The 22,794-nt window shown below is 39.3% G+C and overlaps 1 protein-coding gene across 1 annotated transcript in view; it reads left to right on the forward strand.

Annotated features, from left to right (window-relative positions):
- Window positions 1-22,282, forward strand: part of parp8 (poly (ADP-ribose) polymerase family, member 8) — a 115,520-nt gene extending 93,238 nt beyond the window's left edge. The window contains exons 12-26 of the mRNA XM_022664905.2: window positions 908-1,514; window positions 4,540-4,593; window positions 4,902-4,997; window positions 6,755-6,847; window positions 6,965-7,090; window positions 9,087-9,152; window positions 9,316-9,383; window positions 14,137-14,185; window positions 14,650-14,762; window positions 15,475-15,547; window positions 15,658-15,727; window positions 15,840-15,913; window positions 18,030-18,099; window positions 18,184-18,268; window positions 20,092-22,282. Coding sequence (XP_022520626.2) covers window positions 908-1,514; window positions 4,540-4,593; window positions 4,902-4,997; window positions 6,755-6,847; window positions 6,965-7,090; window positions 9,087-9,152; window positions 9,316-9,383; window positions 14,137-14,185; window positions 14,650-14,762; window positions 15,475-15,547; window positions 15,658-15,727; window positions 15,840-15,913; window positions 18,030-18,099; window positions 18,184-18,268; window positions 20,092-20,194 — 1,747 coding nt within the window. The 3' untranslated portion in view covers window positions 20,195-22,282. The remainder of the gene's footprint in view (window positions 1-907; window positions 1,515-4,539; window positions 4,594-4,901; window positions 4,998-6,754; window positions 6,848-6,964; window positions 7,091-9,086; window positions 9,153-9,315; window positions 9,384-14,136; window positions 14,186-14,649; window positions 14,763-15,474; window positions 15,548-15,657; window positions 15,728-15,839; window positions 15,914-18,029; window positions 18,100-18,183; window positions 18,269-20,091) is intronic.
- The last annotated feature ends 512 nt before the right edge of the window (window positions 22,283-22,794 follow it).

Consider the following 22,794-nt stretch of genomic DNA (forward strand, 5'->3'; position numbering starts at 1 on the left):
ACTTGCAGCGCTGTGCAGTGCAGTGCATAGCCTTATTACTGTTTTTTGTGTTTTTGCACATTGTTCGCGTTGTTTGTTTTAATCTATCCGAGATCTGTTTTTAATAAACATTTTTCTTAAATAATAGGTCTATGCTTCTTCAGTGTTGCCATGTTACTTAACATCATTTCAAACAGATTTTGCTCATTCTCTCTAACATGATGAATGACCAACATAAACTGTGCAGCAACAGATTCAGAGCCTCTGTCTCTGACTTTGCATCTACAAAGTGGAGCAGCTAAGTAGAAACAGCTAATAGAGTTTACAGTGAGTGGACGCAGTGTTTAAAAACTCTAAAACTTTAAAAAGTAGGGCTCAAAATAAATGAGCCATTGTTTGGTAAATTATCCTGTTTTTGCACATTTTTTTGACTGAAAGAATTGGTAGTGAATCTCTAAAAGTGACATTTGGTCCAGATGAATGTAACAATAATCCGGTTCGTTTGCAGTGCGAAAGCACTTTTTTAGATGGTTTGGATATCCCGTTCTCATGCATGTGCATCATACAGCAGTATGGGCAGAAACGTTTATGTTTGTGATTACTGTATCTACTGTAACTGTAAAACAGCCTTTATTTCAAAACAGAAATAAAATAAATTTGTGTTGCTCAAGAGAGAGATGCAATAATCAAAACAACACTTGAGCAAGCAACTCGCCAAATTTTACAGCATTCTGCTAACCAATCATTTTTCAGTATAGGGAGATGCTGCTCACTTTATGAGGCGATGATGCCAGGATAGGGCTTGTTAAGCTCCTCACTAAACTTCAGTGGGAAATAAAACTAACTAGGCAAAATGAGTACAATTTTTGCTTTTGATTTCACTTCCAGCGTTTGAACTCATCATTTCTTTCTTCTCTTTTAATGTGAGGTCCCCCAGCTACCCTCCTCCCGGGTGTGTGAAGAACAAGAAGAAGCTGAAGCCCGAGCAGGACGGCTGCGTATCCAAGTCGCACCGGCTCCTGCGCCGGACCTGCTCCAGCTCCGTGAAGCCGGAAGTGGATGGCTGTGCCGGAAAATCGCACAAGCTGCTCGGCCACTCGCTGTCGGGCGAGCCACGCCTGGAGCTGCCGCCTGTCCTCAAGCCTCAGCCCCACCGGCTGCTGCCACGGGCCACGGTGAAGCCTGAGGAGTGTGGGGCCGGCCTGCGGCCTCACCGGCTGCTGCCCCGCTCGGGCGAGCCTCGCTGCGATCACGGCGGCGGAGGCGGTGGTGGTAGTGGTACTGGTGGGAGTAGTGATTGTGGCGGTGCTCTGAAGCCCCACCGGCTCCTGAGCCGCTCGTGCTCAGGCAGTGTGCGCACCGAGGAGCTGGACGGCCTCAAGCACCACCACCGGCTGCTCAGCAGGTCCTACTCCAGCAGCACTAAGATGGGTAAGGGCGAACTGCCCAAGGAGCCGGCCGGTGAGAGCCGCCGCCTCTCGCTTACCTCAGGGCTCATCGGCATCCTGGCCCCGGCGCTCTCTTCCACACCACCGGTAAGAAGCAGATTTGGTTAAATTAGTCAAACAGGGTTTGAGCCTAGTCTCAGCATTTTAGAGATGAAGATGGAGATTTCTAATTGAAATAAAAAATTTAGTCTAGGACTAGGCTTAATCTCTGTCTGGGAAAATTTGTCTAGATACAGTGGCTTGCAAAAGTATTTATGCTCAAATTCACAAACATAAATGTATTTTACTGAGATCTTAGGTAACAGACCAACACAAAGTGAAAATGATACGTGTTTTAAAATTTGAATCGAATATAAATCTGAAAATAATGACGTGCAAAAGTATATCAATACTTAGTAGAGCCACCTTACAGCTGCACGTCTTTTAGGGTTTGCTTCTACCAGAGACTGAGGTTTTTGCCCTATTCTTCTTTGCAAAACAGCTTAAGCTCAGCCAGGTTGGATGGACAGCGTCTCTGAATCCCAGCAATTTTCATGTCTTTCCACAGATGCTCAAAGGGATTTAGACCAGGACTTTGACTGGGCCATTCTAACACATGAATATTATTTGATCTAAAACATTTCAATGTAGCTCTGGCTGTATGTTTAGGGTCATTGTCTTGCTGGAAGGTGAATCTCCTTCTCAGTCTCAACTCTTTTGCAGTCTCCAACAGGGTTTCTTCCAGGATTTCCCTGTTTTTAGTTCTGACCAGTTTACCATCAACTCTGACCAGCTTCCCTGTTCCTGCTAAAGAAAAGCATCCCCACAGCATGATGCTGCCACCACCATGTTTTACAGTGGGGATGGTGTGTTCAGAGTGATGCGCAGTGTTACTTTTCTGCCATACATACTGTAGCGCTTTGCTTTAGATTTGTGGAGGGCACATCTTTTAGCTGTGGAGAGATTCTTCCACCTGAGGTGTGGATTTCTGCAGCTCCTCCAGAGTGACCATGGGCCTCATGGCTGCTTCTCTGACCAGTTCTCTCATTGCTCCATCTGTCAGTTTGGGTAGACAGCCATGTCTTGGTAGGTTTGCAGCTGTAGAATACTTTTTCAGGTTCATTTTTGGATGATGGATTGAACAGTGCTTTTTGGGATGCTAAAAGCTTGGGATACGTTTTTATGAACTAACCCTGCTTTAAACGTCTTCTTTACAACTTTATCTCTCACCTGTCTGGTGAGTCCCTTGGTCTTCATGATTCTGAAGGCAATTGATTGAACTGGCTTTTATTTAGGAGTTTCAGAGTAAAAGGGGCTGAGTACTTTTGCACGTTACACTTTGTTAGATTTTTATTGGATTAAAATTATGAAAATTGTGTCCGCTTCACAATTATGCACTACTTTGTGTTGGTGTATAATTTTAAACCTCAATAAAATACATATAGGTTTGTGGGTATAAGGTGACAAAATGTAAATACGTTTAAGGGGTATAAATATTTTTGCAAGCCACTGTATTCCTGTTAATTACAGCCTTACTGAAAAACATGAATTGTGACATGTTGCACAGTACTGTATCCAAATAGAGTATTATTTAGTGATGCACCTGAATATTTTTGGGGACAAAATTTAAATGGAACAAAATGAACCATTTGGCTGAAGACCAAAAACTGAGCACTTGCATTTGGTCTATTTTTTTAATATTGAATAAATTAAATAACCTAAATGTATTTTGTCTTCATTATTAAATAAATTTTGAACCCCAAACATGTTAAAGTACCAGCTTGCATGCCTACAAAGAACAATACAGTCTTTCTAATGCATGTGTTGCACTTTGCAGTGTAGTATCTGTCCTTTCGGAGGTTTTTTATATTCATTTGGACATATTAAGTACTTTTATTTTATATATATATATATATATATGTTGAAAAAGTGCATTCCAGTTGTAGAGCAGTTTATTTTTCTCTCCTTATTTGACCTGGAGTTGAATCAAATACTTTAGGACAGTGTATTCATAGTTAAACAATCCAGAAATTAGGATTTTTTTTATAACAGTAATGAAGGTTAATTGCAGTAAAGTTTATTACTCTTTTCTGCAGGGGTTCTTAATCTTTTTAACTGTGCGAACCCCTTGTAGGCTCCAGACAAATTCACGAAAATCATCTTCCACGTTCAGACTCTGTATTGTTTTTTTAATCATGTGAAGTGAAGTGAAGAAAATTCAGATTCGTAGAGAAATGTTGATCCAAAAGGGAGGAGTTTTTTCAACGCCAGTGCTGGGAACTCCGTTAACAGTGAAATCCAGAACTGAGGCAGAGAGCGTTCTGCAAAACTCAAAAGCTGTTTCAAAGCTGCGTCAGGGCTGCGAAAATACATATTCCATGTAATTTTCATCGAATCCCCTCGCTTTCTTCGTTTTTTAAGTTTTTGGAAACATCTTCACTTCCAATTCCGCCTACTAAAAATGCTCAATTTTAATCCAGCCTGGAGAGAGACGAGTAGAACAGCGAATGAGTCAGTTTGAATCATTGAAAAGAAAGCTTTATAAAAAAGCCACTTAATTTAAACATGCAGTACCGTGAATGAAGCCTGAGAATGAGTGGGTTTGATTCAGTTAAGAACCCCTGCTCCAAGTGGTCCAGCGGGCTAAGCGCTGCCACTATGATCAGGAGATCCCTGGTTCGAATCCTATTTATGTTGCTTGCCATCAGTTGCCAGAGCCCTGAGAGAGCACTTTGAGAGAGCGCTTTCTCCCTAGATCACTTTAAAGGGTGATGTCGATCAACACAGGGCGTCTGTGAGCTGAAGTATCAGAACCGAGTTGATGTGCTTTCCTCAGAGCGCGCTGTGATGCTACTCGGTAATTCTGCATCGGCAGCAGCTCGATAAGAGCCATGTATCGGAGGAAGCATGTGTTAGTCTTCACCCTCCTGGTGTGTTGGGGCATCATTAGTGATAGGGGGAGTCCTAATAAGTGGATTGGGCAATTAGCCGTGTAAATTAGGAAGAAAATGGGAAAAAACTTAGGAAAAAGAACCCCTGCTCTACTGCATTAATATTGTAGACTTGTTTATGGTTTGCATAAAAGTGATGTGTGGAATTATTACATTACATTATTTATTATCTCGTTTACTAGCCAAACAACGGAGCAAAGTCTATACCAGTCAGAGACCGTGGCTTTCTCGTCCAAGTGAGTACTGCCCTACTGCACACAATGCTAATGTAGTAATGTGCTTGTACAACACACAAAAGTAAGTGTTTCTGCCTTTTATATTAATGTTTGATTTGTAGTGTTGCATTTATTTAATATATATAGAATTGTTGCAGTGCTTGTATAAATCTTGTGTAATTTATTATTGTTCAGATTAATTAATTTTATATGGCCAGCACAGACATAGATGAGTCATCAGGTTTGCCAAGGTTGTTCTGACAGTGTGTGTGTGTGTGTGTGTGTGTGTGTGTGTGTGTGTGTGTGTGTTATTTATGACGCAATTCCAGACGATGGAGTATGCAGAGCAGAGGATCCCGGTTCTGAATGAGTTCTGTGTGGTCTGTGATGAACCTCATGTGTTCCAAAATGGACCAATGCTCAGAGTAAGTATATTCGGTATATACAGACCTGCCAACATGCAACTACGCTTTTTGCAAAACGACCTTCTAAAATATGCATATCACTTTTCCCTCTTGTTGTTCCTCATTTTTGAGTGTGTTCACTGTTACTTGTGCTGTTTATCAACAATAATTTATGTCCGGTTAGTACGGACGCTAATCATGCAAGCTACCTCTTAAACCATCCGCTGCTTTCTTCCGCTTCATTTTCTTCCAAACTGTCAACACACAGTCACTGTGCTGAAGACTCTCAGGGACTCGTTCTCTCACCCACTTTCTCTCTAACTCTCTCTATTTCTTTCTCTCTGTATCTCAATCTCTTTCTCTTTCTTAAGCTCTATCAGGATGTGATTAGTTTCTAAGGGGGTCCTGGGGTCATTTTCTCTTTTATCACAGAGTCCTCTGTGATTTTATTCCTGTCCAGAGAAACCATGAATGCGTTTTTCTCAGACGTCCTCTGAGAAAATTACAGGCTGAATTACCTACTGTTTTTCAATGAACACTGTGGTCCTCCGGTAACTTAAGTTCCATCCAAACGCACGTCTCTGAGTTTCATCACCTCGCGTTTATTAAAATACCTATTTGGATACTGCTACGCACCGCAATTAAACTTTGGGCGATCGTTTCCATAGAGATCCATGTAAACACAACAGTGAGTGGAAATGGAGGAGCTACTGAACGCAACGTCACATGACCCTGAAAGCCAAAAAACTCCTCCTGTTTTTTCAATTGCAGTCTGGATCCAAGAGTTTTATCACTGAGTGGAAGTGTGAAATATCTTTCACGGACGTCTCCCTGAAAAACTAATCCCGTCCAGATAGGGCTTTAGTCTCTCTCTCTCTCTCTCTCTCTCTCTCTTTCTCGCTCTGTCTTTCTGTCTCATCCACTCAATCTCTGGTGGTAAATTCTTTTAATGGTAGAGATGCTGTCGTAAAAAAAAAACAATTGTTTAATCACTGCTGCTATTCTTTACATCATGTTAAGATAAAAGGACCAACTGAAATGCTTTAAAATTACTTGCAATTAAATGTCTTTACATCGTTGTCAATTCCAATTTCACTGATTCACAGTTTAATTTGTTTTAAAGGGGTGTCCACAAACATGCAGACATATAGGGCCCTATTTTTTTCTATTTTATTTCTATATGCATTCCCTCAACTGCGCACCATATAGCTTGATTTAAGGTGATTGATTGTGCCTTTGCTATCGTAATGGCGGGAAAAGTATGCATTTTGCGGCTTAAAATGTGCTAAAGGCATGTACTAATTTTCTTAATCAATCATGGGTTTGTTTTGGGCATAGCGTGCAATAAACCAATCTGCTTGTGACTTGTCACATTCCCTTTAAGAGCCAGGTGCTCTCTGACTTTGGCGGTCTGCTATTTAAACAGAGCACTGCTGTATGTAGAAACTGACTGCGCTGTTCCTACCAAGATAGCAATAATCATCTCACTGATGACTGTTGTCTAGGTTGTTTTCAGTCAGTGGCACACCTGTGTTTTCTGTTGCCAAGATAGCAATACACCAGAAATTTACCTGAACACACCTTACTACCAGACCACAATATTCACAAGCGCTGTTGCTATTTAAATGGCGCAGGAACAAGGCGTAAAATAGGCTGTTATTTTGTATTGTTTCGACATACTAGTGTTTGTAGGGACAACAAAAAAAAATTAAATTTTCTTCAGTTTCAGTCCTGGCTGATCTCTTTTGCTAATCAGATTTGTCTGTGTGTTTCCACAGCCCACAGTGTGTGAGAGAGAGCTCTGTGTCTTTGCCTTCCAAACACTAGGGGTCATGAATGAGGCTGCTGATGAGATCGCCACAGGTGCCCAGGTACTCACACACACACACACACACACACACACACTCAGATCATTTTTAGCTGTTACTTCACCTTCTGTCAAGCTCTCAGGAATCTTATGACTCTTGTGAATTATTAACTCACTGCAGGTTGTGGACTTGCTGGTCTCCATGTGTCGCTCTGCACTGGAATCTCCGAGGAAAGTTGTCATTTTTGAGCCATATCCCTCCGTAGTGGATCCTAATGACTCTCAGACCCTGGCCTTCAATCCAAGGGTACACTTAACATTTGATCCTATACATTATAGCATATAATGAGAAAAAATATACATACATGCATGCAAAAAAGGTAAGATTCCCCACCAACAAGCTCATATGGGGCTCAGATGGGTGAAACATTGGCTATAGGTGGGGTTCAGAGTGAATTTGGACAGTATGTAGGTTGGTACTTGGAGCCTTTTGTGCTTCTAAAATGGGCACCATCATTACAGCCCTCTTTAATTTTACATGGGTCCCATCTAGGCCTCATATGCAGTGTAAAACCCAGATGGGGCCATGTTTAACCCCTCCTGGTCCAATCACTGACATCCATATCTGAGGCCAACATGGAACCTGTGTGCAAAACCATAAACAGTGGTGTGAAAAAGTATTTGCTCGCATTACCGATTTCTTTGTTTTTGCTTTTTTGTCATACTTACATTTTTCAAATGATAAAACAAAATTTAACATCAGATAAACCTAAGTAAATAGAAAAAGCCCTTTTTTAAATTAGATTTAATTTTTTTAAGGGAAAAAGGACAATCTAATCCAACTTGGCCCAATGTGAAAAGTAATTGGAATCAAGAAATTACTTAAATAGAACCTGTCTGACAACATAAAGCAGCTAAAGAAAGGATCTCAAAAAGCACCACATCACGCATCAATCTGAATAAATTCAAGAACAGGTGAGAAAAGTCATTGATCATCTATCAGTCTTAAAAAAGGTCACAAAGTCATTTCTAAGGCTTTCGACACTGGTGAACCTTGCCAGGAGTGACGTGCCTATCGAAATTACTCTAAAAGTGCATGGACAGCTCATCCAGGAGGTCACAAAATAACTCAGAACAGCATCAAAAGAACTGCAGGCCTCACTTGCATCAGTTAAGGTATATGTTCATGATACAGAAAGAAAGAGATTGGGTGAAAATTTCTCAATAGAAAAATACACTGCTGGCCAAAAAGATCACAACGGCCCGTCTCACATTCACCAGCAAACATCTTGATGATCCCCAGGACTTTGGGAAAATAGTTTTTGGACTGACGAGAAAAAAAGTGGACCTTTTTGGAGGATGTGAGTCCTGTTACATCTGGTGTAAAACTAACACATAATCTTAGAAAAATAGAACATCATACTGAATGTAAAACATGGTGGTGGTAGTGTGATGATCTGGAGCTGCTTTAGGACCTGGACAGTATGCTGTAACCCATGAATTTTGCTCTCTACCAACAGAAAATCCTGAAGGAGAATGTTCGGCCATCTGTTTGTGACTTTTGACAATGATCTGAAGCACACCGGCAAGTTCACCTCAGAATGACTCAGAAACAAATGAAGGTTTTGGAGTGGTCTAGTCAAAGTCTGATTAAGGAGATGCTGATCTTAAACTGCTCATGCTTGAAAACCCTCCAACGTGGCTGAATTAAAACAATTACGTAAAGAAGAATGGAACAAAATGCTTGATTGCAGTTGTTTCCACCAAGGGTGGCACAAGTTATTAGATTTAGGGGCAATTTTTTTATACAGAGCCAGGTTGATTTGGATGGATTTTTCCCTTAATAAATAAAATTATCATTAATTTAAAATCTGCTTTTTATATTTACTCAGGTTATATTTTTCTGATCTAAAAAATGTAAGTATGATATAAAAGTAGAAACAAAGTGTTGTCCACTGGTTCCATGTTGGCCCCACATAGGGATATCAGTGATGGCTCCAGCAGGGTTTTGGGACTAGGAGGGAAAAACATGAGCCCATCTTGTTTGGGACCCAATAAGTATTACGTTGGGCTGTAATGATGTTGCCAATCTCAGTAAAAAACACACCTACAATCCCACTTAAGAGCCCCTTCCCACCTGGAATTAACCAAGCCCACTGTCCACCCATGTCAGTCTCGTATGAGAATGTAGTCTGAGAGTTTATATAAACCCTGTGCTTCTCCTCTCCTCAATAAGTTCATTGATAGAAGTAGCACTGACCCACTGCTCACTAATGCTGTAAAAACCTTATGCTTTCTCACAGAAAAAGGACTATGATCGAGTAATGAGAGCTCTCGATAGCCTCACATCCATCAGAGAAATGACCCAGGTACGTCTAAAGCGCTTCTTACCAAACTCCCACTGTTACTGTTTGTCAGTATTCATCTGTTTTGCTATTCATGAGTCTCAAGCCAACATTTTCTTAGCAGTTTACTGACTCATCTGTTTCTGTGGGAAGAGCACTTGGTCTAAGGTTTATTTGTGCCAAGCAGGCTCCGTATCTGGAGATAAAGAAACAGATGGACAGAGTTGACCCACTGGCTCACCCGCTGCTGCAGTGGTAATGTGCTTCTTTGTGTCTTTTTTCATTCTCTATCTCTATTATAGACTTTATATAAATGTGAGAAATAGCTTTAGTCTGAATTATTTGAGCTGCTTTATTGATATGGTCGACATCAATGTCTTAGCAGTGTTTCCTCTAGGATTTTTGTAGCTGTGGCAGCAGGTCCACTGTAGCATAGCGTCATGTATCTGGGTGCTGTTATATCCAAATCCAATATGGAAAGGCAATAAATGACAGGTTTAAGTTCATTTTTATGCTGTACTCGCATATATTAAATGAAATAAAGCTTTCAGCCTAAAGTTTAGGGGTGAAACGATTACTTGAGTTATTTGAGTTACTTGACTTAAAAAAATTATAAAGTCATTTGCTGTGCCTCGAGTAATTGTTTATTTAATTATAACGTGCGGTAATTTGCGTTTTTAATGTGACAACGCGCTCAGCATTACGTCACCCATCGGAGGAAGAAAAGACCACTAAAGTCGTGCGTCATTCTGTAGTCCTCGTACGGCTTCCGTGTCTAAGCGGTTTTTCCCTATGAGAAAAATGAATAGGGTTTTTAAAAACCCGCCTCTATCACATTCTGTGGTAAATAAATCTGATTAGATCCCTGTACGTTTTATTCTGTGTATATTTACCTCCTGAATATCACTGGATCCTCTGAATTATGAGATCGTTTAAGGGTCATAATGAGAAAAATTAATTGAATTAATAATGAATAATTGATTAATAATGAATTATTAATCAAATCGATTTTTCAGTAGAGTACTCGATTACTAAAATAATCGATAGCTGCAGCCCTACTGAAGTTTATTACATTTTAACAAACGGACTGTTTTTTAGCTGAAATATACAAGCAGTACAGGGATAGGATAGTAATGATAACCATGGTAAATTAACCTTAGCAAAAATCCTTGGGACTTCTGAAATTAATGATGGGACAATTTTGCGTGATTGAGGAGTACAAATCATAGGGTCTATAAACAGGACAGAGGGTCTGCCATGACAGTTGTCAAAGAAAAAAGCACACTGATGATACAATTTTCCAAAATGAGTGGGCCGCCACTTCAAAATAGATAAACAAAAATAGTACACTGAAAAAAAGATGAGTGAAATTTACTTAAAAAAAAGTTTCGCAACTTTCTGCATTTGCTTTTTTTAAAGTAAATTTAATTTCAGATAAATTTAAGTAACTTAAACTCGGTTTCAAGACTTAAATATTGCATAGAGTAAATAAGTGAACTGAACTTCAGTCAATCCTTTCTTTTTTTTTTACAATTTCACCGCTAGCGTTTACGATGGCAATGGAGGTGATTATTAGGGCTTCTAAGTGGGTCGTAGGCGGGGAGAGGCTGCATGATGGCACCCGGCTCCCACCAGTTAGGGCGTTTATGGACGATATGACAACATTAACGACCACGGTGCCATGTACCCGGCGACTGCTAGGGAAGTTAAATGAGAATTTTAGGCTGGCTAGGATGAAAGTTAAACCGAGCAAGTCTAGGAGTGTATCAATCGTTAAAGGGAAATTGATACAAGAAAGGTTTATGATGGAGGGAGAAGTCATACCATCTATATTGGAAAAGCCAGTTAAGAGTTTAGGTAGGTGGTATACTGCAGCACTGAATGATAAAGAGCAGGTGGAAGGGTTGAGGACAGAAATGGTGGAGGCCATTAATAGAATTGATAAGTCTTTTCTGCCAGGTAAATTAAAATTGTGGTGTCTGCAGTTTGGTTTGTTGCCTCGTCTAAGGTGGCCACTTACAGTTTATGATATTCCGATTTCTGAGGTTGAGAGGTTAGAAAGGGTTATGAGCAAGGCTATAAGGACATGGTTGGGGGTGCCGCGTTGCCTTAGTAGTGTGGCGTGGTGTGGGAGAGGGATGCTGGAACTGCCGTTGACGAGCTTGGTTGAGGAGTTCAAATGTGCTAAGGTAGGACGTGAAATGCAGTTGTTAGGGTCAAAAGACGGGCTGGTTAAAGCAACAGCACCAGTGACTAGGTCTGGGAGAAAGTGGAATGCTCGAGAAGCTACTCAAGCCGCAAGGAGGGCACTGGAGCACAGGGATGTTGTGGGGCAGGTACAAAATGGGAGGGCAGGATTAGGTTTAGGTGATTCTTGGAAAGCATTCGGCAAGGCCACATCACCTGAGAAAAGGCGTATGGTTACAGGGTTTATTCGTGAGCAGGAGGAGGAAGCAAGGAGGGCAAAAGCAGCAGGGCAGAGTAAACAGGGGCAGTGGATGAGATGGGAAAGTGTAGAGAAGCGGAGAATCACCTGGCGAGAGTTATGGGGATTGGATACAGGCCGTATAAAGTTTCTTTTGGGAGCTACATATGATGTTCTGCCAACGCCACAAAACCTTGCTCAGTGGGTGGGTGAGGATCCAAGTTGTAAGCTATGTGCAGGAAGTGGCACGCTGAAGCACATTTTGTCGGCATGTAAGGTGAGTCTATCCCAGGGGCGCTACACATGGAGGCATAATCAGGTACTTAGATCTCTTGCAGGTGCACTTGATAAGAAACGGTTAGAAGTTAATAACATGCCCGTGGTAGGTTGCAGTAGGGTAATAACGTTTGTGCGTGAGGGGCAGCATAGTGGAGAAACAGCACAGTGCTTGAAAACTGCTGGTAAGTGGGCCAATGCACGAGATTGGAAGTTATTAGTGGATGTAGGTAGTAAACTGCAGATCCCAGAGTGCATTCTGGTTACAACCTTGAGGCCGGATGTAGTGTTGTACTCTGAAAGTAAGCGGATAGTGTATTTTATAGAGCTGACTGTTCCGTTTGAAGACGAGGTAGATGGAGCTTATGAAAGGAAAAGGCTGAAGTATACAGACTTGGTGGCTGAGGTGAGAGAGCGTGGGTGGCAAGCGTATATTAGACCGGTAGAGGTAGGTACTAGAGGCTTTGTTGCGAAGTCTGCCACAAGACTGCTGTCTGAATTCGGAATTAGAGGTCGTGTGCTAAGGACTGTAGTGAAGGAGTTGTCAGATGTAGCTGAAAGATCTAGTCAGTGGTTGTGGTTCAGAAGGGCTGAGGCTGTGTGGGGAAGGGAGTGAGTTTGTGCTTCTACAGCAAGCTTGGAGGGGGGTGGGTTTGGGACGCCAGACTTCACTGTTGAGCCTTCTGGAGGTGTCGTGGGCCTAATTCAGCGAAACACTGACGAAGGAAGGTGCCTACCTGATGACCCCTGAGAAGAGCTTGCACTGAAGTTTGTGTTGGAGTTGTTAGATGTAGCTGAAAGATCTAGTCAGTGGTTGTGGTTTAGAAGGGCTGAGGCTGTGTGGGGAAGGGAGTGAGTTTGTGCTTCTACAGCAAGCTTGGAGGGGGGTGGGTCTGGGACGCCAGACTTCACTGTTGAGCCTTCTGAAGGTGTCGTGGGCCTAATTCAGCGAAACACTGACGAAGGAAGGTGCCTGCCTGATGACCCCTGAGAAGAGCTTGCACTGAAGTTTGTGTTTAAGTTTGGATGAAGGGGATTGGTGTGGTCCTGCTCTTGTAATAATTTGTCTCATGAGTTTTTGTAGACGTCTGAGTACTTGGCAGTTGAGGCACGGACCATGAACATAGTTCGCTATGCTTCTGGATTCTTGTCGAGCCAGTATCAGATGGTAGTGGTTGCTGTGTTCTGCTCACGCAACTTATAATGTGATTTATTGTGTGTGATTGTGCTTAGGTAAGTGTGTTGTTGCCATAGTTAAAGGAAGTGAGCTTAGATTAAGGAGGGATTCTATGTGTTCATAGGTTATTTTTTGGTAGGTCTGTTACTTGGCAGTTGAGGCAATGGACCATGAACATAGTGTTAGGCTGTGCTTCTGGATTCTTGTCGAGCCAGTATCAGATTGTGGTGGTTTTGCTATTGTTGTTAGTTGAGTGAGTATTAGATCCTGGCTGAGCCCTATGCATAACCCCAGCTGTTAGGTGCAGGATTTGTCAATTTCCTGTATTATATTACTAGTAAACTTTAACGTCTATTTTTATACACGACACTCACCGGATCATAATGCACATTAAGCAACACTAGGAACAGGAACAGGGGCGCCGCCATGTTTTCCTACCAATTCTACTAATAAGTCTCTCCACAAAGAAAAAAAAATATTTTAAAGTTAAACGAGCGCTAAATGTTATCTACACAGATTTCTCTCCTGAAAACTGTTAGTTGGGATGAGTAAAGAGCTTTTGTTTATTTACAGTAAGCTTAAATTTCCAGATTTCTACTAAGGCTGGGTGCAGCACCATTAGCAGATAACCGCTAGCCTAAGTGTTCCGGAAAGCCAGGGCCACATTCATCTTACGTAGCTTGTTTTAACAGGATAAACGCTCAGACTACATGCAAATAATACTCTAGCAAATAATAATCTAGCGCTTAGCGCAGTTAGCGGCTAATGCTAATACTGCTTCAATCTCAGTGCTGGAGAACTAAATTGAAACTCCTTTATAACTCTGCACTTCAGCAGAGTGGCTTTACTGCTCCTTAATACCTGACTGGTAGAATTTATACATAAAGCAGACTGAAAAATAAGGTGCACAGACGATTTTAGGAAAAAATTAAGGATTTTAAGCTTTTTTTTTTTTTAAGATTTTAAACTTACAGTGTGAAAAATGTGATACTGTAGAGGAAACACTGTTCAGAGATTTGAAGAATGGCTGCTCTTTTATATAAATGATTGCAATTGAGTCACACATGCTGATGATATCCTAAAACAAACAAAAAAACACATTAAAAAGCTAAGAAATGTGTTGTTCACAGGGTCATATCCAGTAACAGGTCTCACATAGTGAAGTTACCAGTAACCAGAGTAAGTCTTCTTTTTTTTTCATTTCTCAACTGATATTACATGTGCAGTCTACTGAAATACATACATGACACGCTGTTTTAAGCATGATAAACAGATTACAGACATGTTTCTTAAATAATTACTGATTGTGAAGGGCTCTTAGATCTCAAGTTTTATGTTCTAACTAAGTTAGAAACTTTTTAAGTTAAAAATATGCTGCTAATTAATATTTTATTCTAGAACATCACTGCTTTGCCTTTATATAAAGGGGAAGGTATGAGTCAGCAAGAGCGTAAATCACAACTTTAACTGCCTCTATATTTTCTCCTGCTCATTTTAAATTCACACACACTGTGTTCCACTTGCTTTGAAATGCTGCTTCGGACAAGGCTATGAGTAAAACTGCGTAACCATAAGTGCAGAAGAAAAGATGAAGGCATGATATCTTCAGTTAAAGCTCTTACACCATCTTTCTGTCACAACAGCAACTGAAGTTTATGCACACCCCCCACCAGTTCCTTCTACTTAGCAGCCCACCGGCCAAAGAATCCAACTTCAGAGCTGCCAAAGGCCTCTTTGGAAGTACCTTCGCTTTCCAGTGAGTTTCACTCAACACTCAATAATACAATACTGTATACAATAAAGCGCAGCGACTCAGTTTTGATACATCAGCTCACAGACGCCTTATGTCGAGTGACATCACCCTTTAGAGTGATGTGGGGATGAGGGGAGAGAGCGCCATCTACCCACCCAGAGAGAGCAACACACGTTGTGCTCTCTCAGGGCTCTGGCAGCTGATGGCAAGCTACATGAAAAGGATTTAAAACAGCGATCTCTAGTTTATAGTGGCAGTTTATAGTGTATTATTATCATCTTTAATCCTAAACTGTAATTAATTTGGGCAGAATCAGAATAGAATAGTCTGAGTCTGTGGTGACTGTGGCCAGTTAGGCACATTATAATTTAGGTAGCGTTTTGTACTGGCATGATACTGCATGGAAAATAAGAGGGAATTGTTTTTTGTTTATTTTAGAATTAAAAAATTAATAAATAAAATAAATAATTTGAATAACAAATCAAATCAGATTTATTGTCTCATCACATTAATACAGGTGTACAGATAAGTGAAAAACTGTTCCGTCTTAATATTAAAAAACACAATTTATACTAAGTCAAACCATAAAATCTTAAACTTATATTTTAAGGTCCATATTACTGGCTATCCAAATCTAATTTGAACTGTAAAGGAATGTCAGGTTAAGTAGAGTGCAGTGTGTAATGATATATCTGTATATCTTGATCTCTTTCAGTGGATCACACATAGAGAACTGGCACTCCATTTTGAGGAATGGTTTGGTCGTGGCATCGAACACAAGACTGCAGGTAAACAACATTAATAAAGTGGAATTATGTTATCGCATCCCAACAACTGACAAGATACAGAGAATCTTCATTATAATGAAGTCATGTTGGATCACTTTGTTTGACTGCAGCTCCATGGCGCCATCTATGGGAGTGGAATTTATCTCAGCCCATTGTCAAGCATATCCTTTGGCTACTCAGGTTAGACATTATTTTTACATTGTTTCCTAGTACTTACTAAATGTCTGTGCAAATAGTTGGAATGTATTTTTAAACTTTCTACAAAAGTTCATTTTGAGTTTTCTTATCCAAGGGATGAATAAAAAACAACAGAAAATTGCATCAAAAGATGAGACTGCTACAAACAAGACCAACATTCATCTGCAGGTGAGTGTAGTCTGCTTTTTTTCATTTAAGATCCTACAAAAACACTGGGTCTCGTTTATCAATATATTCTCAGTCATCTTCTTTAATTTGTTCTTGAGAAATATCCTAACAAAACATCTAAACATGTGAGATGCATAATGTGTTTTAAACTGTAGAATTGTTCCTACTGTTCTTGTAGAACCCCAAACCAGAAAATGCTGAGACAGTATGGAGGGTGTAAATCTACAACAGTACACAGTGTTTCCTACATCTTATTTGATTGCAGACAGTATGCTATACTATATTTATAATATATTATAATTAATATATTTTGTCTTTTGTCTGCTTAACATTTTAATGTATTTATGTAAATCCATTCCTGCATTTTAGGGCTGCAACACAACATGTTAAAATATTTACAGTCTTCTAATGTTGCCATTTCGTCTCAATGCTTGGCAGTGAACCTTTTTGCAAGATCTCAGTGTAATTATATGTATTAATGCTGCAATCTGAGAAGTGTGCTGACACAACCCCATACTAAGACAGACCCTTCCAAAAAAAGGTCCTGAAATACTTACTGTATTTTTCGCACTACACAGGAAATTTGGCAGTGTTAAATCAACACTTTTAGTGTTAAATTAACACTGAGAGTGTAAAGTTTAACACTAATAAGTGTTAATTTAACACTAAAAGTGTTGCAGTGTGGCGGTGGTGGGGGGTGGCTTAACTATGATAAGTAAAGCTAAGCTACGTAAACAAAACTGTTTGATTTTTTAAATCAAATGAGCGCTGGGTGTTTATCTAAATAGATTTCTTTCCTGAAAAACATTAATTTGGGTGAATAAGGTGCTTCCGTTTATTTGTAGTATACTCAGATTTCCACTAAGGCTGGGTGCAGCAGCATTAGTAAATGCCGTCCAACAGCACTTCACTGAGGAACCCTAGAGATTCTTCCTAAGTAGCTTGTTTTAACACGGTAAACATGAAAGATATAGTCTGATATACTCTCCTCTGAACGGTGAAAGGGCTAGCACTTAGTGCGGTTAGCGGCTAATGCTAATGCTGCTCTAGCAGTGCTTCAGTCCAAAATGCTCACCTTTGAACAGCAAAAGAGCTAGCGCTTAGCGCGGTTAGCAGCTAATGCTCATACTGCTTCAGCCCCGCAGCACTTACAACCTGACTGGTAAAATTCATACATGCACTGGATTAAAAGGCGCACCGATGATTTTGGGGAAAATAAAAGGCTTTTAAGTGCGCCTTAAAGTGCGAAAAATACTGTATTTGTTTACCCATAATACATGTTTCCACAATTCCAGATGCATTAGAGCCCAAAGAAGTCTGAACATAAGGGAACACTTGGGAACATAAGGCTTCTATTACACAATTACAAAATTTTGAATGGTGGGGCGCCGAGTGGTCCAGCGGTCTAAAGCGCTGCCACTATGAGCAGGAGATCGCAGGTTCAAACCCCCACTCATGCAGCTTTGCCATCAATCTGCCGGTGCTCAGAGGGAGCACAATTGGCTCTGCTCCCTCCAGGTGGGTAGATGGTGCTCTCTCCCCACATCACTCCAAGGGTGATGTCTGCAGCACAGGGCGTCTGTGAGCTGATGTATCAGAACCGAGCCGCTGCGCTTTCCTCTATCATCAGCAGCAGCTCGAAAAGAAGCGGTGGCTGGCTTCACATGTATCGGAGGAAGCATGTGTTAGTCCTCACCCTCCTGGTGTGTTGGGCATCACTAGTGATAGGGGGAGTCCTAATGAGTGGGTTGGGTAATTGGCTGTGTAAATTGGGGAGAAAATGGGATAAAAATTTGAAATAAAATAAATAAAAAAATAAATATTTGTATGGTATTGCAAATAAAACACTGTATTGTTGATGCATAATTCAAAACACTCATTTTCTAAACTGTAAAAACATTTTCTGATTTGAGATTCTTAATTAAACTTTTATTAATGTTAGAAACTTTGAAAAAACTGTGATTTTTAAGACAAATTCGAAGACAAATTCTTATGATTCGATGAATGGTTGGTAAATGAAGCCCAACCTTGTTATGAAAATGACTCATGTATCAGTTTGCATGGTATTATTATTTATAGCGGCGTTTCATACCCTTGATATCTTTGTTTGCTGCAGTCACAGAAGAAAGGTCAGCAGCCGCAGTTCCTGCAGAGTCGCAATCTGAAATGCATAGCCTTATGTGAAGGTACAGTATCCAGCTTCTGTTGACCTTCACAGCAGTATCTTCTAGCTTGTTTCCTTAACAATGGAAATGTTTACTGTGTTGCAGTCATTACTTCCCCGGATCTGCACAAGCATGGCGACATCTGGGTAGTTCCAAACACAGATCATGTCTGTACACGATTTTTCTTTGTGTAAGTAAATTCAGCAGGCCTGCTTTGTTTTGCTTGGAAAATTAGATTATATATGGTGACACTCTGTCTTGAATGTCAGCTGTGTTTAAAGCCCCAGGGAACCTAAATAGGTATTTTCTTTGTAATTACATTAATCTTGCTCCTGTGGACATTTATTATACACAGCATACTGTATACCCCATGTTTAATGCTGCAGAACTCACAAAAAAAAAATCTTATTTCAGTGTAAACTGGAAGGTTGTTCTCCCAAACCTTTGTTTATACATTCATCAGTTCAGTCCAGTTTGGTGCGTGTAGTTGTTGGATGCACACGCAGCAATTAGGTGAATCAGAATTAATAGGTGATTTTGGAGGAACAAATAGGGAAGGCCAAAAAACAATAAATATCCAACTGAATCGTTCCCTCCCTTTAAATATGTCCCTTCTTACAAGGCCGTGCCCTAAAACCCAGGTCCCATACATTCATCCTTCCAACATGTGGAAGTAGAAGAATCACAACTACAAATAATAATTTATAATGTCCTGTTCAAATTTTATACGATATGTACTCAAAACTGCACACAGATACAGTTGAGGCCCTGCTTTTTTTTTCATCTGCATTTCTAAAAAATCTCTCCAAACCCCTAATAGTGGAAGCTTACAGGGGAAGCCTCACAAGGTATTATGTCAAGAATAAAAAAACACAAACTTTACTAGTAGCTTCCAGAAGCAGCTAGAATCCTCTCTATACATTTTCGAGCATGTTATATTTATAATTATATTATATTCATTATATTATGTATATTAATATTAGTATATATCAATACACAGTTTGAGTTATACCAGAAAAAATCTTTACAATAGATAAATAATTAACTAAATAATTCAGAAAAGTAATAGATGTAATAGATGACGCCATGAACAAGACAAAAATGGTAATACTCTGCTCATCAGCATCACTTTCCAGACTACAGGTCACTCCTGCCTTTAACTTTTTTTTCTTTTTTTGTCTTCATATATATATATATATATATGTATGTGTGTGTGTGTGTGTGTGTGTGTGTGTGTGTTTCTTTGATTTTACCAAATTGAAAACCTCTGGAATATAATCAAGAGGAAGATGGATGATCACAAGCCATCAAACCAAGCTGAACTTCTTGAATTTGTGCACCAGGAGTAAAGGCATAAAGTTATCCAAAAGCAGTGTGTAAGACTGGTGGAGGAGAACATGCCAAGATGCATGAAAACTGTGATTAAAAACCAGAGTTATTCCACCAAATACTGATTTCTGAACTCTTAGAACTTCATGAATATGAACTTGTTTTCTTTGCATTATTTGAGGTCTGAAAGCTCTGCATCTTTTTTCTTACTTCAGCCATTTCTCATTTTCTGTAAATAAATGCTCTAAATGACAATATTTTTATTTGGAATTTGGGAGAAATGTTGTGTGTAGTTTATAGAATAAAACATTAATGTTCATTTTACTCAAACATCCTCATTATATTAGACTACAAAAATAGGAGTAATTCCTGTGACAATTTTCCCTATAAATTTCCTGTAAAAAATGTATTGTGACGGGCCTAAAAACCCAAAAACTATTTCAGACAAATCACTCATCAAGGACATCAATCTGGCATGCTTCTTAGGATATTTTAGCCACGCCCAGTTCTCAGATCGGTCTGATCAGCAGTTCTTAAGCACTATTTATATATATTTTACAGTCTTAGTTTCCTGTGACTTTAATCAGCTCAGTTTAATAGCTACACTAGACTACAGCAAGAAAAGTGTTCCAGTGTTTTCTGCTGCTCTTGTTTTCTGAAATCTTGTGTTTCTTCACTCGTTAGTTACGAGGACGGACAGGTGGGCGACACGAGCATCAACACACAGGAGCCCAGCATCCACCGGGAAATCTTACGAGTCATTGGCAATCAAACCGCCACTGGATGAAAGAATACAAAACGCAATACTGCTGCCTTCACCTGTCCTCCTGTCTCAAAGCTGGATATTTGAGCGTGGGAGGTCGCACCATAGGTATTTTTGGTATCCACAAGAAAACAGTGTAGAGAAACAGATTATTTCCGACGTATGGAATTAGCTACAGTATTTATACCCCACAGACACCCCTGTGTATTTACACTGGCTAAGCAAACTCTTACCGTTTTGCTGAGTTTATAAATAAATTGTACATTTTCAAAGGACACGGTACGTCTTTCAGCTCAACTGATGGACAGCCTATTTTTTTGTAAAGAAAAAGAGAAAAAAAGAAACTTCTTTGAGTAATATTTTGAGACTTCTACCAGATGTTATTTGGCCTTTTTGGGGAAAACAAGATATTCCTTTGTGGTAATTCGCCATCCTGCATTGTTTACTGAGAGTTGTACTTTTAGAAGTATGATACTTTGTGTATACATAAGATGTTGATATGCACTTTATTTTTCTTATTGTGAAGTATAAGTTCTAACTTCATCATCTTAAAATGCCTTTTGAAGAAGGAGTCGATTTCACACGGTTTGATTTGGCGAGTGTTTCCCAGTGTTGCGGAAATGAAGAGCTGAAAGGTTGATGTGTTTACAGTTCACATGTTCCTGAGCTACATGAGTTCCATGCTACTCGGGAGTAGCTGTGGGTTTACAGTTCCCAAAAAAGAAGTCACAGTTACGAGTTTATCCATACCGATTCCACTACAACCATATTTGCTCTATTGTTTCAACCAGACTACTGTGACTTTAAGTTGCCGTTTTGGTAGAATTGTCAACAAAAAAAAAGGAAAAAAAGAAAAAAAAAAAAGAATCAGTACTTATCATGTATTTGGGCAACACTGGAAGAAAATAAAATGCATGTGGCTTTCCTTAAAATTTCAGTCGAGTTGTGTTCCTAGATATGTTAATAGCATTTTTGATAGAAGAAAAACTGGCGCCCGGTTGTAAAATGTCTTTAAATATTTCAGTATAAATCTTTTTGTAAAGGTGATTTTGAGGCAGAATAAGTGTTTGCAGCTTGTTTTTACATTGCCATGTTTGCGGGCCAGTCTAAATGTGAGAATACACCCCCCTCTTTACTGTCATACTTTTGCGGACGTGTTAGAATTTGCTTTCGAGACGAGAATGATCCACAAAAATGTACTCAAAAATTAAAAAGAGAAAAAACTCAGAGCACTAGTGTTTCTCACCCACTGACAAAGTTCAGAATGATGATGACTTTGATGTACTTTGTAATCACCACATGTAATCACCACAGAGCTGAGCAGTGCATTATTCTATTCTCTCTTAGTTGGAAAATGCTAAGAATCTTTTGAGGTTTTTTTTATATTTTAGTTTTTTTTTTGTTTTGGTTTTGAGAGTGATGTTATTAATATGTTACGATCAGGTCACGATACTACACATCTCCCCTACATAACTTTTCCAAAGCTATATTCAGTTTCTACACAACCTATTCATTGGTTCATTGTTCATTAGGATGTAAAAACTGATGTCTGACGTTTGACTGAACAGAGTTCAAAGTTAAAAGTTAAATCTCTGAATTCTGCAGAAGATTATTAAAAAAAAGACTATTTCAGACTCATTTATTTTTCATCCTCCATATTAAATCATCTTTAAATTCTAAAGGACATATATTTTGAGGCACAAATAATAGTCAGAACCATTAATGCTCAACCCCACAACCTCACAAAAAGCAGTTATTCTCACACACACACAGTAATATCCGATGACTTTGAACAGCAAACATCATGTTTAAGTTAACTGTGATGAGTGTTAATGTTTGTATGGTTTTGTATATTGTAGTGACACGTTTCATGCTACTTAGCATTTGGTGCCTTACAGAGAAGGAGTACTGGCAAATATATAACAACACCACTGTACATACTGTAAATACTGCCAGGACAACACGGAGTCCAAATATTTTCTGTATTCAGTTTTTACTTTTTTCTTTACTTTGCGAACAGAGCAAGCTTTTTGGCTTTTTACAAGTTATGGAAATAGTAGCTTATGTACCTGTTTATGTTCATTAAATTAGAATTTGCCTATAAATCACAAACATTTGTCACATTTTTTGTTCTTTATAAAGATATACAGCTATGAATAAGATAAAATAAGAGATCACTTAAAAATGATGAGCTTCTTTGATTTTACCAAATTGAAAACCTCTGAAATATAATCAAGAGGAAGATGGATGATCACAAGCCATCAAACCAAGCTGAAATGCATGAATTTCTGCACCAGGAGTGTAAAGCATACAGTTATCCAAAAGCAGTGTGCAAGACTGGTGGAGGAGAAAAAGCCATGATGCATAAAAACTATGATTAAAATTATATAGATAGATAGATAGATAGATAGATAGATAGATAGATAGATAGATAGATAGATAGATAGATAGATAGATAGATAGATAGATAGATAGATAGATAGATAGATAGATAGATAGATAGATAGATAGATAGATAGATAGATAGATAGATAGATAGATAGATAGATAGATAGATAGATAGATAGATAGATAGATAGATAGATACTTTATTTACCCCGAAGGAAATTTAGGGATTATTTTAA

Source organism: Astyanax mexicanus, chromosome 22 (assembly GCF_023375975.1).
Source record: "Astyanax mexicanus isolate ESR-SI-001 chromosome 22, AstMex3_surface, whole genome shotgun sequence".
NCBI lineage: Eukaryota > Metazoa > Chordata > Actinopteri > Characiformes > Acestrorhamphidae > Astyanax > Astyanax mexicanus.